The sequence below is a fragment of the Rhinatrema bivittatum genome, chromosome 2 (genome assembly GCF_901001135.1).
Source record: "Rhinatrema bivittatum chromosome 2, aRhiBiv1.1, whole genome shotgun sequence".
Lineage (NCBI taxonomy): Eukaryota > Metazoa > Chordata > Amphibia > Gymnophiona > Rhinatrematidae > Rhinatrema > Rhinatrema bivittatum.
This window is the reverse complement of record NC_042616.1, coordinates 789,413,427-789,428,400: the sequence shown is the minus strand read 5'-3', so window position 1 is coordinate 789,428,400 and position 14,974 is coordinate 789,413,427. Positions and strand designations below refer to the sequence as shown.

Here is a 14,974-nt window from a genome sequence, read left to right as displayed (position 1 = left end):
GATTGCTGGGCCAGGTTTCTCGTTCAGAGTCAGGAACGCGTTGGCGGCGGGGTTTCTCAACGGCAGGGGCTACTTTTAGGCCCAACCGTAATTTAGCCGATGCCCATTCAGGGCGGGAAATGTTAGCATGGGAAAAGTCGTCGCGGCTGCGGTTTGAAGGGGGATCACCTCTCTGCTACCAGGTTTTGCGCGGAGTGTGCCTCAGGTGGGGCTGGGACTTCTGCGGGACTATCGGGGGGGGGGGGGCGTCAGAGCACGTGGTCGGCTGAGCCGGTGCTGCAGGCTCCAGGGGGGGTCTGAGGAATTGGTGACCATTTTGAAGGCACATGGCAGGAGCCAGGAGGTCGTTCCAGAGCTTTGGGATTCCCCTCCCCCGCTATTTCCCATCAATTTAAGTCCTGCTGGTGGCAGGGAAGGGACCGGGGAAAGGGGGGGGGGGGCGCGAAGGCCAGGATCAGTCCTCTTTGGATTCTGAGCAATTTTTAGTGGATTTTGTCCTGCTTCTTCATAAGACAGCCACTTCCCAGAAAGCCCCCTGTGGCTAAGAAGTCTTGGGGGGGGGGGGGGGGGGGGGGAGGCAGCGGGCTCCAGAAAGATGCTATGTCTCCTTGGGCTGGGACGGTCCACAGCTGAATCGGGGACTCAGAGGAGTCAGATGTCAAAAGGGGCATGGGATAAACACTGTGGATCTGTTAAGGTTAGAGGATGGGAATGAAGAGAAGAGCCATGGGAGTGGCTTGCTGGAATGGTGATGGCTACTACCTGGTGATTACTACCCTTCTCAGTAAGCCTTCACATGGTTAATGCAACTCCAACATTGCTCTCTGCTTCAACGGCAAGGGGAAATGTGGAAAAGATGATTTGCATTCAGACAACAACCAACAAGGACTGAACTACACAGTCTGGGTAAACAAATAAGCATGGGCGTAGCTTGCTTATTGCGGTGGTTACTACCCTAAACCAATTAAGCGTGATACTTCACTTTGAATCCATATACAGTGTTGCTCTCTGCTTCAATGGCAGGGGGAAATGTGGAAAAGAGGATTTACATTCAGACCATCTGTGCAGTCTGGGTAAACAAGCATCGGGGTAACTTGCTTGATGCGGCGGTTACTACCCTTAAGCATTAAGCTTTATGCTTCACCTTTGATGCAACTCCATCACTATTTTCTGCATCAACAGAAAGGGGTGGCAGGAAATTCGAATCAAACAGTTATCAACAAGGGCCCTGAACTTGGTGGTCGGTGAAACAGATAAGTATGGGAAAATAAGTGTGGGAGCTTGCTGGGCAGACTGGATGGGCTGTTTGGTCTTTTTCTGCCATCATTTCTATGTATCTGCTGTTGCTCCTTGTGACCTTGGGCAAGTCACTTTACCCTACATTGCCTCAGGTACAAAACCTTAGATTGTAAGCCCTCTGGGGATAGAGAAATACCTACAGTACCTGAATGTAAACCGGTGTGATATATCAATTGAGATGAATGTCGATATATAAAAATAATAAATAAATAAATAATGATCAGCGGCAGGGTGGTCCATTGAACCTGGACAGGGACCCAGTCACTGATTTAGGGGATCCTATGCAAGATGTGGATGACGTCCCGATTGTGGAGGGTGACGAGGGTGGACTGGTTGTTCCACAGGGAGGAACTAGGTCTGCTAATTCCCCGTGTTAGAGGAGTTGGGGATTAAGGTCACGCAGGAAGATTTGGACAATGAGGGAATGAGCCCAGTCCTAGAGAGACTGCGGGGAACGCCTAAGGCTTTCCCTTTGCCCAAGAAGGTGAAGAAGTTGGTGGATCGGGAGTGGGAATCTCCAGAGGCGGGCCTGAAGGTAGCCAGAGCTATGACTAAGTTATATCCCCTGCCTGAATAAACCTTGGAGTCTTGGAAGATCCCCAAGATGGATGCAACGGTTTCCACAATGACCAAGAAGACAACCATCCTGGTGGCAAGTTTGGCCCCTCTAAAGGATATCTAGGATCGGAAGCTGGAAATTCTGTTGGCGAGGCTGTTTGAGGTGTTGGCCTTGAGCCTTCGGGTGGTGGTCTGCTGGAGTTTGATGCAGAGAGCCTTTTGTGCTGGGTGCAGAAAGCGCACAATGGTGGAGTCTGCTCAGGCTGCCCGTTTGGAGGCAGCAGTGGCCTAAGTTGTGGATGCCCTCTATGACATGCTTCGGACTTCTGCCAGGAATATGGTCTTGGCAGTAGTGGCACGGAGGCTGTTGTGGTTGTGAAATTAGTTGGCAGATGTGTGGTCTAAAGACCAGGTGTCTAACCTAACCTCACCTTCAAGAGCAAGTTGCTGTTCAGAGAGGACCTGTTGTAACTTATGAAGCAGTTGGGGGAATCGAAGGGCAATAAATTACCCAAGGACAATAAATCCACCAAGAAGTCCTTTCCACCGTGTGCTTGTTTTTGAGATGCAAGAAGATTTTGCTCAAGTAGGTCCTTGGTGCCTGCGGCACAAAAGCAGGGATCGAGCAGGCAGCAGTCCTTTCAGGCACAGTGTAGACCTCCTTGGGAAAGTGGTTCTCAGGGGGGAGGGGGAAATAAAATTGGCCAATGAAAACAAGCTGGTCCACTTCTCTCTAGAGGTGGTTGGAGGGAGGCTGTCCCTCTTTTACGAGGCATGAACCAGGATCATGTCGGACCAGTGGATGCTGGAGGTGATAAGAGACAGCTATGCTTTAGAATTTTCACAGCCACTCAAGGACACCTTTGTGGTCTCCTGCTGTGTCTCCTGTGCCAAGCAGGAGGTGGTGCAGGATAATGTGCAACATCTTCTCCTCCGAGCCATTGTTCCAGCACCCCGTCAGGAGAGGGGATAAGAGAGGTACTCAGTGTATTTCGTGGTTCCCAAGAAAGAGGGGACGTTTCAGTCCATTTTCGATCTTCAGAAAGTCAATGCTGCCCTCAGGGTGCCCCATTTTTGGATGGAAACGTTGCAGACAGTTGAGTGATAGTGGCAGTACGCAAAGAGAGTTTCTGGCCTCGGATTTGACAGAGGCCTATCTCCATATTCCTATAAGGGATATCACCAGAGGTTCCTGAGATTCATGGTTCTCGGAGAGCATTTTCAGTTTCAAGCCCTTCCCTTCAGGTTGGCAACAGTACCATGCACATTCACAAATGTGATGGTGGTGGTCGCCCTCAGGAGACAAGGGATACTGGTTCATCCGTATCTGGACGATTGGCTTATCAGGGCAAAGTCGGAAGTGGAGTGTCATTGTTTAGTTCACAGAGTCATGCAGCTTTTGCAATCATTGGGCTGTGTGACGAATCTGGTGAAGAGCCATTTGGAAACATTCCAGTCAGAATATCTGGGAACTCATTTAAATACCTGATAGGGAAGGTGTTTCTGACCTCGGAGAGATGGCCAAGTTGCAGGGTCAGGTACTCTGGCTTCTGCGGTTTTTGGTTCCCAGAATCTGGGATAATTTTCAGGTCCTGGGTTCTATGGCTTCTATGTTGGAGTTGGTTCCATGGCCTTTGCTCACATGCAACCCCTGCAGAGGGCTCTTTTATCCTGATGGAATCTGCTTTCGGAGGAATTTCAGCTTCCATTGCCACTTCAGGGATGCCAGATCCAGTCTTTCATGAGGGCTGTCTCTGAGCATTTTGTTGAGAGGGATGGACCTGGAGGTACCCGACTTGGTGGTGGTGACCACAGATGCCAACCTCAAAGGATGGGGGCGATTTGGCAAGGCAAATCAACCCAGAGGCTGTGGTTGCCAGAAGAGGCATCCTGGTCCATCAATCGTTTGGAGACCTGATCAGTTCACAAAGCCTTGCTTGCCTTTCTACTGCTCATTCAGTGTGAGTGCTCTCTGACAATGCAATGACAGTGGCGTACATCAATCATCAAAGCAATATGAAGAGTCATCTAGTGGCACAAGAAGAACAAGACTTGTTTGTTTGGGCAGAAAACCATCTAGCAAGAATAATGACATCACACGCGGTCAGAGTAGACAACTTGCAAGCAGATTATCTTACCAGGTAGCAGCTAGATCCCAGGGAGTGGGAGTTGTTGGCAGAGGCCTTTGCCCTGATTCAGGGCAGATGGGGCAAGCCAGAATTGGAACTCATGTTGGTTCCAGGCAATGTGAAGGCGGCCCTATTTTTCAGTTCCAGGAGAGAGGCCGGCTCCGAGGGCATAGATACCCTCATTCAGCTGTGGCCAACAGGGCTGTTGCTGTACATGTTTCTACCATGGTGTCTCATAGGGAGAGTGCTGTGTCGCATCAAGCTTTATCTGGGCAGAGTGATACTGGTGGCACCCGCGTGGCCATGCCAGCCATGGTTTGCAGACCTGGTTTATCTAGTGGTAGACGGGGCCGTGCGTCTAGGGGATCTGCCAGGGTTGTTGCTTCAGGGAACCATATTTTCAGACTGGGGGATCACTTCTGTCTAGTGGCTTGGCTTTTGAGAGGAGGCGACTCTGCATGAAAGGGTATTTGGAATCTGTGATTACTACTTTGTTGCAAGCGCAAAGAGCCTCCACTTCTTTGGCTTATGTCCAGGTTTGGAGGGATTTTGAAGCGTGGTGCTTGCAGAATAGTTTGCAACCATTAAGGGTGGAAGTTCTGCCAGTTTTATCCTTTTTGCAAAGGAGTCTGTCTAAGGGCTTGACCTATTAATCCCTCCGGGTTCAGGTAGCAACTTTGTCTCTTTTAGATAAGGTGCGGGGAAAATCATTGGCGGCTCATCAGGATGTGGTGTGTTTCCTGAAAGGGGTGGACTATCTGCGTTCACCGGCCTGAAAGGTATGTCTGGCCTGGAATCTTAACCTGGTGCTTAGAGTTCTGTGTGGTCCCCCATTTGAGCCAGTTAGAAAGGCATCCTTGAATGATCTAACCTTGAAATCTGTTTTCTTGGTGGCTATCTGTTCAGCCCGAAGAATATCTGAGCTACAGGCGCTGTCGTGTAGAGATCTTTTTTTGAGGATTTCAGAAGATGAGTTGTTGTTGCATACAGTACCTTCCTTTTTGCCTAAAGTAGTATCATCATTTCATCTTAACCACATGGTTGAGCTTCCAGCCTTTCCGAATTTGTCTCCAGCCGATCCAATAGCAAAGGAGTTGCATTTCTTGGATGTCAGATGAGTGCTCTTGCGGTATCTCAAGGTGACAAATGCCTTTCGGAGGTCGGATCATCTGTTTGTCCTTTTTAGTGGAGTAAAGAAGGGAAATAAAGCTTCCAAGGACACAATCGGGAGATGGCTGAGAGAGGCTATAAATTCAGCTTCCATATGTAAGGGTTGTCTAGCTCAGGAAGGGTTGTGAGCGCATTCTACTAGGGTGCAAGCTACTTCCTGGGTGGAGTTCCAATTATCTCCACAAGAGATTTGTTGGGCTACAACATGGTCTTCTCTTCACACTTTTACCAAGCACTATCGCTTGGAAGTGTAGACGCTAGACGAGGCAATTTTTGAGGAAAGGGTGTTGCGCACAGGTCTTTTGGGTTCTCACCCATTGTAGGGGAGCTTGGGTACATCCCATTTGTCTGGACTGATTTGGGGTACAAACAGGAAAGGAAAATTTGTTCTTACCTGATAATTTTCATTCCTGTAGTACCACAGATCAGTCTAGAGAACCATCCCTTCTTTCAAAAGACTTCCTTGCTTCTGGATGTTGCTCAGACAGTATGTAGACATATGTAGAGTTACTGAATGTGTACATAGGTTAATATGTTCCTTGTTTTTTTGCAAAGGGTCCTAGTAATAGGGGGCTTCAACTGTATTCTCTGCTCGCCCTTAGTTGCTTAGGGTTTGTTGATTTGAGCTTCTTGGCTTGTGTATAGGTCAATATTGAGGGACTGCAGGTGGCACTCTCGGATATGTAGCAGTGCCTCAAAGTTTTGTTCGCTACCTCCATCTGCTGGTAGGGATGCAAACCCCACTTGTCTGGACTGATCTGTGGTACTACAGGAACGAAAATTATCAGGTAAGAACAAAAGGTATAGATGGAACTCCATCTATACCTTGAACCATTGTGGGGGAAACAGTTTGTAATTTACCTGGATAAATTGCTCAGAAAATTGTCCTCTGTAAATTTTAGCAATATTTTCTAGCACATGATTTGCTATTCTTCTAGCCAAGTGTTGTCATATTAACAAAAAGTGCAATATATTTGTTTCTAATTAATGTACAACTCAAAAACTGATTTGTGTTTCTACTGTTTTAGAGGGGAAAGTTAGTAAAAAAAAAAAAAAAAACAACCTTTAAAAGACATAGTTAAAATAATTTTTTCTTTGTTTGTTTAAGGGGGATAATGGACTGCGAGGTCTCCCTGGACCCCCTGGGCTAGATGGAATAAAGGTGAGTTTTCCTCCTTATTAGAAGAGATTCCAGAGTCAAGTAGCCTATTAAGCCTCATCAGAATAGACAGAAAATCCATTTCCCCGTGGAACCAACCTGACTGATATCATCTCTGGAAATATTATCCATGCTTCTTTCTTTTCAGGACTTTGATGACTTTTGGGTGTAAAAGGACAATAAGGGATTAGGGATCTGCATTCATTTAAACCAAATGGGTAATCTGAACAAAAATAGCTCATTTTTGTTTCAGTTTGTTTTACCCAAAAGAAATGGACAGCGTGTCTGAAAAACCCCAACATTTTCAGATTATTTGTTTCAGAAAGTAGTTTGCACTATTTCTCAAAATGAAAAACCTGACAAAAAAGAAAAAAAAATATTAAAAAAAACCCCAAAACAAAATTCAACCAAAAAATGGGCCTAAAACAAAACAAAAAATATTGGTCTAACTGAAAAATATATGCCTGCATTTCCCTAATGGGGATGCACTTTCATTTCAAATGTAATAGGAAATGTTGAAGACATTTTCTATTTCATTTTGTTTCATTTTCAAAATGAAATGAAAGAAAAGCAAACAAAATATTGTTTGGTTTTCTTTCATTTCATTTTGAGGAAGCAGCCACTGTTACCATTAAAAAAAAAAAAAGCCTCTGCTTCTGAGTCCCTCTTCCCTCCCACCAAACCCACTTTAATGAAAAGCCTGCTCTGGCCCCCAGGACCCCTCCAACTTCCCCTCACTGCTTCAACCCAGTCCTCACCCTATTGGCAAGTCATTAGGTCTACTGGAGCAGAAATAATCCCCAGTCACTGCTGCCCCACAGTGCCAGAATTTCAAAATGGCCACCGATCATGCCAAAGCTGGCACCATTATGTTGCATGGCACAGTCTGGTTCGGGTTGACTGGTGGCCATTTTGAAATTCTGGAGCTGTGAAGCAGGAGTGACTGGAAATCACTCTTGCCTCTGGAAAACCCACCGACCTCCCAGTGGTGTAAGAACTGAATTGGATGGGTAGGGGGGAAAAACCACATAGGCCCTGGAGGCTATAGGAGGCCTTTTATTTAAGCGGATTTGGTTGGCAGAAGAAGGGGCACTTTCCTTTTTTCCCCTGTTTTCTGTTTGTTTTTTACATTTTCTTTTTATTTATTTTATTTTAGATAAATGAAATAAAACAAATTAAGCAAGAAATGAAACAAAAGGAAAAAAAAAAAAGAAACAATGACATTTTTTTTCAGGTGTACAGCCCTAAAGGGAAATCCTTGTTCTTTTATGCTGGCATATACCATTGTAGTCCATCAACATCACTGCAAATTTCAGAGATGGGTGGTCTTCCTTTTTAAATCGAAAATAGATTTGGAAGGAGTTTGGTTCTGTCAGATCACTTCTGGACACTTCCTTCTGTGCCCTCTCACCATCACACAGGAAGGGGGAAAGCTATGGATTTAACCCATCTCTATTGGTGAGTCCTGTTGAAAATCACATGGACTCCTCCAGTCGCTTTTCTCAGTAGCAGAAGCGTTGTTCACATAGCACTGTCAGCAAAGACAGCACTGTGCAAGACAGGGAAAATAACAGTTGGTAAATATCAGATAACCTAATTTACACAAGAAGCGAGCACACACACAGAAAAAACACACATCCACAAAAACTTATAGTTTATGCTCAAGGTAAAAATAGGTATGAATCTTCTACTATAGATAGTATATGAAGAGAACACTTAATGTTCAGTCATTAAATACTTTTCAACCAGGCCGCTGCAATACCATGTGCTCAGGCTAGCACACCGCTTAACACGCCATTGGATGCGCTAAAATAATTCCCAATGCAATACGGGAATTAGCGCATCCAAAACGCACATCCAAACCAGCGCAAAGCTAATAGCACTCATCACTTGTAAATTGCATATAGGTGAGGCTATGAGGTATTCCCTGTACGTACCAGGATCAGTCCAGACCCGCCGGGTTTTGCCTCCCTTCCAGCAGATGGAGTCAGAGAAAAAGTTGAAAGGCACCCCTGATAACCCGTTGTGCCACCTGCGATCCTTCAGTGTTTCTCTGTCTCCAGCAGATGAGGGATGGCATAACCTGCTGTCCTGATCCTTTACAAAATTCTTTCTGATTACTTAATAAGTGAAGGGGTTCTTGTACCCTTAGTGCCTTTGGCTAGATCAACTTGTAGTAAGTAGCACAATATAAAAAAAAAAACCAGGAAAGAGTAAAGATCATTTTATAATAGCAGGCAAGGCTAGGCTTCTGCCCTTCAGCCTTCATACCTGGAGAATCTTGATACAGCCCGGTGAGTTGGGGGGATTTACCGGTGGGCTGTTCCCTCCCCCCATACAGTTCCAGAGATGTTTAATTCCTCTGGTGGGAGCTACTAATTATTAGTTAAACCCAGGGACATGCATTCCCCTGGTTGAGCGGCTCTATATAAAAAAAACAAAACTTTCAGAGCAGAGCGAGCCTGCTGAGATCTTCCGGGCCTCTGGAGGAGGTGAATTTTCTTTACCCAGCTGCTTTTTAAGCGCAGCTTAACTTGCCATGCTGTGGGGAACTCGGTGTGCTGCTTGTGCAGAGCCAGCAGCGCGGTTCTCCCGCAAAGACCTCTGCTCCCGATGTATCCCTGGGGGAGAGGGGCCTTCGCAGGTACCGATTGCAGGAAAAAGAGTAGCTCTGCCACGATCAAGCGGGTTAGGAAGGAGTCAGATGGCTCAAAAGCAACGGCCTGCCCCGTCCCCGATAAGCGCGGGAATGGCGGCCATTTTACTCAACTCGGACTCCGATGCGGCACAGAGCTCAGGGGGAGGGGATTTCCCTCCACTTTCTATGCCCACGTTGAGCCCTGAAAGGCCTCGCAATTCAGGGCATGATTCTCCTCCTCCTCCTGCCTTGCTTCCGGGGGGGGGGGGGCTTTAAAGAGGCAGCACCTGTTTTCATTGCAGTTTGTTTTACTACTGCACAAGGCTTATATGGAAGTAGAGGCAGACTTGGGTTGGAAGAATACTCCTCCTGCGAAGATCCCTAGGCCTGGGTAGGATCAGGGGGCTCCTAGGGCCTGGCTACCCCATCTAGCCCTGACGCGATGGTACAGACACCCTCCACTCCCCCAGGGCCCGTGTTCCCAGACCCCTCCCTGGTGGACACAAGCGATGATATTGACAATTCCGCTTCGGTTGAAGGGGATGGCCCCCGAGTGCTCCGGTTATTTCGCAGGCAGGAACTGGACCCTTTGATTCCTCATGTATTAGCGGAACTGGATATTCAGGCTCCGCAGTCAGTGGCGGATACTTCTTCGGGGGATCCTGTTTTGTCGGGTCTTTGGGCTCCTCCTAAAACTTTTCCTTTTCACCCCATGCTCTTGCAGCTTATGACCTGGGAATGGGACGTGCCTGAGGCCACTCTACGGGTTAATAGGGCCATGGAAAAGCTTTACCCGCTTCCGGACGAGTCCTTAGATCTTCTTAAGATCCCTAAGGTGGACGCAGCCGTGTCGGCCATTGCCAAGCGCACAATAATTCCGGTGATGGGAGCGGCAGCTCTTAAGAATCTCCAGGATAGGAAGCTGGAGATTCTCCTCAAATGGATTTTTGAGTTATTGGCGTGAGGGTGGCCGTCTGTAGTAGTCTCATACAGAGAGCTATCCTTAGATGGGTTCAACAATTGCTCACAACTCAGGAGCTTCCCCCTTGCAGAGGCGGACCGCATGGAGGCAGCAGTAGCTTACACAGTGGATACTTTGTACGATCTCCTATGTATCTCCGCATGCACGATGTCTTCGCCAGTGTCAGTGAGAAGACTTCTTTGGCGCCACAATTGGTTGGCTGATGTCTCTTCTAAGTCCTTCCCGTTTAAAGGAAAGCTGCTGTTTGGGGATGATCTGGAACACCTGATTAAGTCCTTAGGGGACAACAAAGTTTACAAGCTTCCTAAGGGCAAGCCCAGATCTTCTCGCTCCTTCAGTGCATCTCAGGGTTGTTTTAAGGGTCAGCACCATTTTCATATGGGTAGGGGCCCGTCCTTTGCTCCTCAACAGTCGTCGGCAAGGTCCAGACTTGGGCTCAATCCTTTTGTGGTAGACGGCCTCCTTGCAACGGATCCTCCCAAGGATTCTCTGCCAACAAGGCTTCCCAATGAAGGTGCGCCGGCCCGTTCCAGAGATCGGGGGTCAACTCTCCCAGTTTCACGAGGAATGCGTCAAGATAACTTCAGACCAGTGGGTTCTAGATATCATAGAACACGGTTATGCATTAGATTTTGCTCGCCCGCTAAGGGATCTGTTCCTGGTGTCTCCTTGCGGGTTTGGGCAAAGCAACAGGTGGTGCTCCAAACCCTGTGTTGGTTAAAGGCTATGGGAGCGGTTGTCCCGGTGCCACCAGATGAACGTCGGACCGGCAGATAGTCCATTTATTTCGTGGTCCCCAAGAAGGAGGGCTCCTTCCGGACGATATTGGACTTGAAGAAGGTCAACAGAGCGGTACGGGTATCTCGTTTTCGCAATGACAGACGTTGAGGTCTGTCATTGCGGCCGTCCACAAAGGCGAATTTTTGGCCTCCTTGGATCTGACGGAGGCTTACCTTCACATAGGAATCCGAGAACATCATCAAAGGTTTCTGTGGTTCATGGTCTTGGGCGAGCATTATCAGTTTCGTGCTCTGCCGTTTGGTTTGGCGACGGCTCCTCACGTTTTCACCAAGGCGATGGTGGTAGTGGCATCGTGTCTATGGCAGGAGGGGATCTTAGTTCATCCCTATTTGGACGACTGGCTCATTCGGGTGAAATTGGAAAATCTTTGCAAGGTGGCCGTTCAGTCAGTACTGCTTCACCTTCATTCATTCGGATGGGTAGTCAATTACTCCAAGAACCAATTGGTACCGTCCCAGGTGTTGGAATTTCTGGGAGCGCATTTCAACACAGCTGTGGGCAAGGTTTTCCTACCTCGGGAGAGAATGGGCAAACTGATGTCTCAGGTTTGACGTCTTTTGGCCCTCCCTTTGCCCAAGGTATAGGACTATTTGCAAGTTCTTGGATCTATGGCGTCTACTCTGGAGTTGGTTCCCTGGGCGTTTGCTCATATGAGACCTTTGCAGAGGGCATTGCTTTCCCTTTGGGACCCCAAGTCTGAAGAGTTCCACTTGCCCTTGCCCCTCATGGATTCAGCCAGGACCAGTCTAGAATGGTGGTTGGTTCCCGATCACTTACAACAGGGGATAGATCTAGAGAATCCCCAGTGGAGGATCGTGACAATGGATGCCAGCCTTTCCAGTTGGGAGGCAATCTGTCAGTTACGATCTGTGCAAGGTCAATGGATAGCTCAGGAGTCCAAGTAGTCCATAAATCGGTTGGAGACCAGGGCGGTTCATCTAGCGCTGCGCCGTTTTCTCCCACTAGTCCAGCATCATTCGGTGAGGATTCTATCTGACAATGCGACAACCGTGGCGTACATCAATCGTCAAGGGGGAACAAAGAGTTGGCCAGCGGCAAGTTGATGGTCTGGGCGGAGAGCAATCTGACCCGGTTGGCGGCATCCCATATAGCTGGAGTGGACAACATCCAGGCAGATTTTCTCAGTCGACAGTGGCTAGATCCCGGAGAGTGGGAGTTGTCTGAGGAGGCGATGCAGCTCTTGACTCGCCAATGGGGAGTACCTCATCTGGATTTGATGGCAACTCGGCTGAACGCGAAGGTGGCTCGTTTCTTCAGTCGCAGAAAAGAGCACAGGGCAGAAGGGGTGGATGCCCTGGTCCTTCTGTGACCCCATGACATGCTCCTCTATGTGTTTCCTCCTTGGCCGTTGGTGGGGAAAGTTTTAAGGCGAATAGAGTCCCACCGGGGGCCGGTTATTCTCGTAGCTCTGGAGTGACCACGGAGGCCGTGGTTTGCAGATCTGATCAACTTGGTGGTAGACGGTCCCTTGCGTCTCAGTCATCTACCGAATTTGCTTCAACAGGGTCCAGTATTTTTCGATCAGGCGGCTCGCTTTTGTCTAGCGGCTTGGCTTATGAGAGGAGACAGTTGAAAAAGAGGGGTTATCTGGATGCAGTTATTACCACTCTACTACGTACGTGAAAGACCTCTACTTCACTTACCTACGTTCGGGTATGGAAGGTTTTCAAATCTTGATGCAGCGGGTTGAAGGTGTCCCCGCACCGGGCCACTATTGTGCACATTTTTGCATTCTTGCAGGGAGGCTTAAAGAAAGGACTGGAATACAGCTCGCTCCAGGTTCAGGTAGCGGCATTAGGCTGTTAAAGAGGTAAAGTTCCCTGTACGTACCCGGATCAGTCCAGACACCTGGGTTTTGCCTCCCCTCCAGCAGATGGAGACAGAAGTTTTTCAAAACAACCCTGGCATATATACCAAGGTGCCACCCACAGTCCCTCTGTCTCCAGCAGATGGCAGAGGTTCAAAACCCACAGTCTCTTCTGATTTTAAAAAAAAAAAAAAGTTAAAGTTAAAGTTAGGAATAGTTAGCTAATTAGGGGCTTCTGTTCTTTTAATTGTTTAAAAAAAAAAAAAAAAAAAAAGAAAGACAAGAAGAAGAAGAAGGCCTATCCGTCTCCCAGGGGGTTGGCAGGTCCTGAGGGGACCAGCCTCCCTGGTCGAGGCAGCTGCTCAAGAGGGTCTTGGTGAAGTAGCAGCACTGGGGTGATACCGGGGAGCCCGGCTCACTCACCCCAGTAGAAGCAGCAGCAGGAGCCGGAGCTGTCCAGAACCAGTGCTTGGGGGCAGGTTTGCGCTCACAAAAATAAATAAATAAATAAATTTAATTAGTGAATCTTCGCCACGCCGACTCTCCAGTACCCCTTCCGACCTGCGTCGCCATCTTTTCTTTTTTTTTTTCCGCGTTCTTTGAGGTGAATTGTGCACTTCGTTTTTCTGGGCTCGATTATGCCCTGAGGCCCGACTTGCCACTCATGCGGCTCCTCGCGCGGCCGTCTCTCATGCAAAGGTCTCTGTGCTCCCTGCTCGCAGGGCGGTGAAGGACCCTCCGTTCCTCGGCGAGAAGGCCAAATTCGCGCTCCGCCACCGACCACGTGGTCCAGGGCGGGTTGGCCCGAGTCAGATGCGCCGTTCCCGATCAGCGCAGGAATGGCGGCCATTTTAGGATCGCTGCAGGCAATGGCGCAGAACATGGGGGGGGGGAGATTTTACCCCCTGCGCTTTCTCCACAGCGCAGACCTTCGGGAGAGGGCATCCCTACGGCTCCAGATGCTTCTTTAAATGAGGATAGCCCTGAGGGGGCTACAAATTCTTCCTCTGACTCCTCTTTTTCATCTGAATTTCTGCATCTGATGCACAAGGCTTTTAAAGCCAAGAAGACTAGGAGATGGCAAGCTGCGTAAAAGATTTTGTTCCCACCGTCCCACAAGAGGGTCCCGACAGCGCTCCGGATCCAAAGGGGAGGCAGAGCCACCTCAGTGTAAAAGGCCTTTGCGTACTGGACCGGTTGAGACGAACACGGACTCTTCTCCACCAGGGACTCCGGATCCTCATTCCCAGCCCATGGGGGGAGCGGGCGGAGACCCTGACTCCCAGCCTAATTTAATCCAGGGTGGTCTAGTACTGGAAGGAGATGATCTGAAGGTGGTTTGCCTCTTTAAGAAAGAGGAGTTGAGCCCTTATCCCGGTCATTCTGGGGGAGTTAGTTTGGAAGCCCCACCGGCGGAGTCGCAGTTGGGGGCAATGGATCCAGTATTACTGGGTCTCAGGGGTCCCACGGTTTCTTTCCCTTTTCATTTCTCGGCCACTGACCTTCTCTTTAGGGAGTGCGACACTCCAGATTTGGGGTTGAAAGTCAGTAAGGCGATGGACAAGCTGTATCCTCTGCCGGAGAAAGCTTTGGATCTGCTTCGAGTTCCAAAGGTGGATGCAGTCTGCCGTCACCAAGTGGTCCACTATACCGGTTACAGGAGCAACCGCCCTCAAGGACTTGCAGGACAGAAAGTTGGAATTGCAGCTCAAGAAGGTGTTTGAGGTATCCGCGCTAGGGGTCCGCGCAGCAATGTGCAGTAATTTCGCACTGTGTGCGGGTCTTCGCTGGGCCCAGCAATTCCACGCCAGGTCGGACCTCTCTGAGGAGGAGGCTAGCCAGGCAAACTAGCTGGAGGCGGTCATTGCATATAGCGCGGATGCTCTCCACGACCTTCTACTCATGTTGGCCAGATCGATGGTGTCGGCTGTGTCCGCGCATCGGCTACTCTGGCTACAGCATTGGGCTGCAGATACTTCATCCAAGGCTCACCTCGGTTCCCTTCCTTTTAAAGGCAAGTTGTTGTTTGGGAAGGAATTGGAGGATATGATACAATTTCTGGGTGAGAACAAGGTTCATAAACTACCGGAGGATAGGCCCCTGTCCAAGGGATCTTTTACAGCTCGGTCTTGGTTCCGTAGTAATCAGAGGCCTCGACCGGCGCAGTCATCAGGGTCCTCCTTTCGTCCTGGTTCCACCAGACAACAGTCGTGGAATCAGTCCTTTCGAGGCCAGCGTTTCGGCAGGCCAGGTAATCCCCCGTCGGCAGCAGGGATAAGGCCTCACAATGAGATACTGCCGGTCCATTCCTCGGTACCCATTGTTCACCATGTGCCAAACGTGGGAGCCAGACTCGCACTCTTCTTTGAGGAATGGACCAAATTAACGTCGGACCAGTGGGTCCTCACCG

General features: G+C 48.9%; 1 protein-coding gene across 1 annotated transcript in view; it reads left to right on the top strand.

The window, feature by feature from the left end:
- COL22A1 (collagen type XXII alpha 1 chain) overlaps nt 1–14,974 on the top strand; it is a 791,008-nt gene that overhangs the window by 685,084 nt on the left and 90,950 nt on the right. Inside the window, exon 46 of the mRNA XM_029592071.1 lies at nt 6,265–6,318. Within this exon, the coding sequence (XP_029447931.1) occupies nt 6,265–6,318 (54 nt within the window). The remainder of the gene's footprint in view (nt 1–6,264; nt 6,319–14,974) is intronic.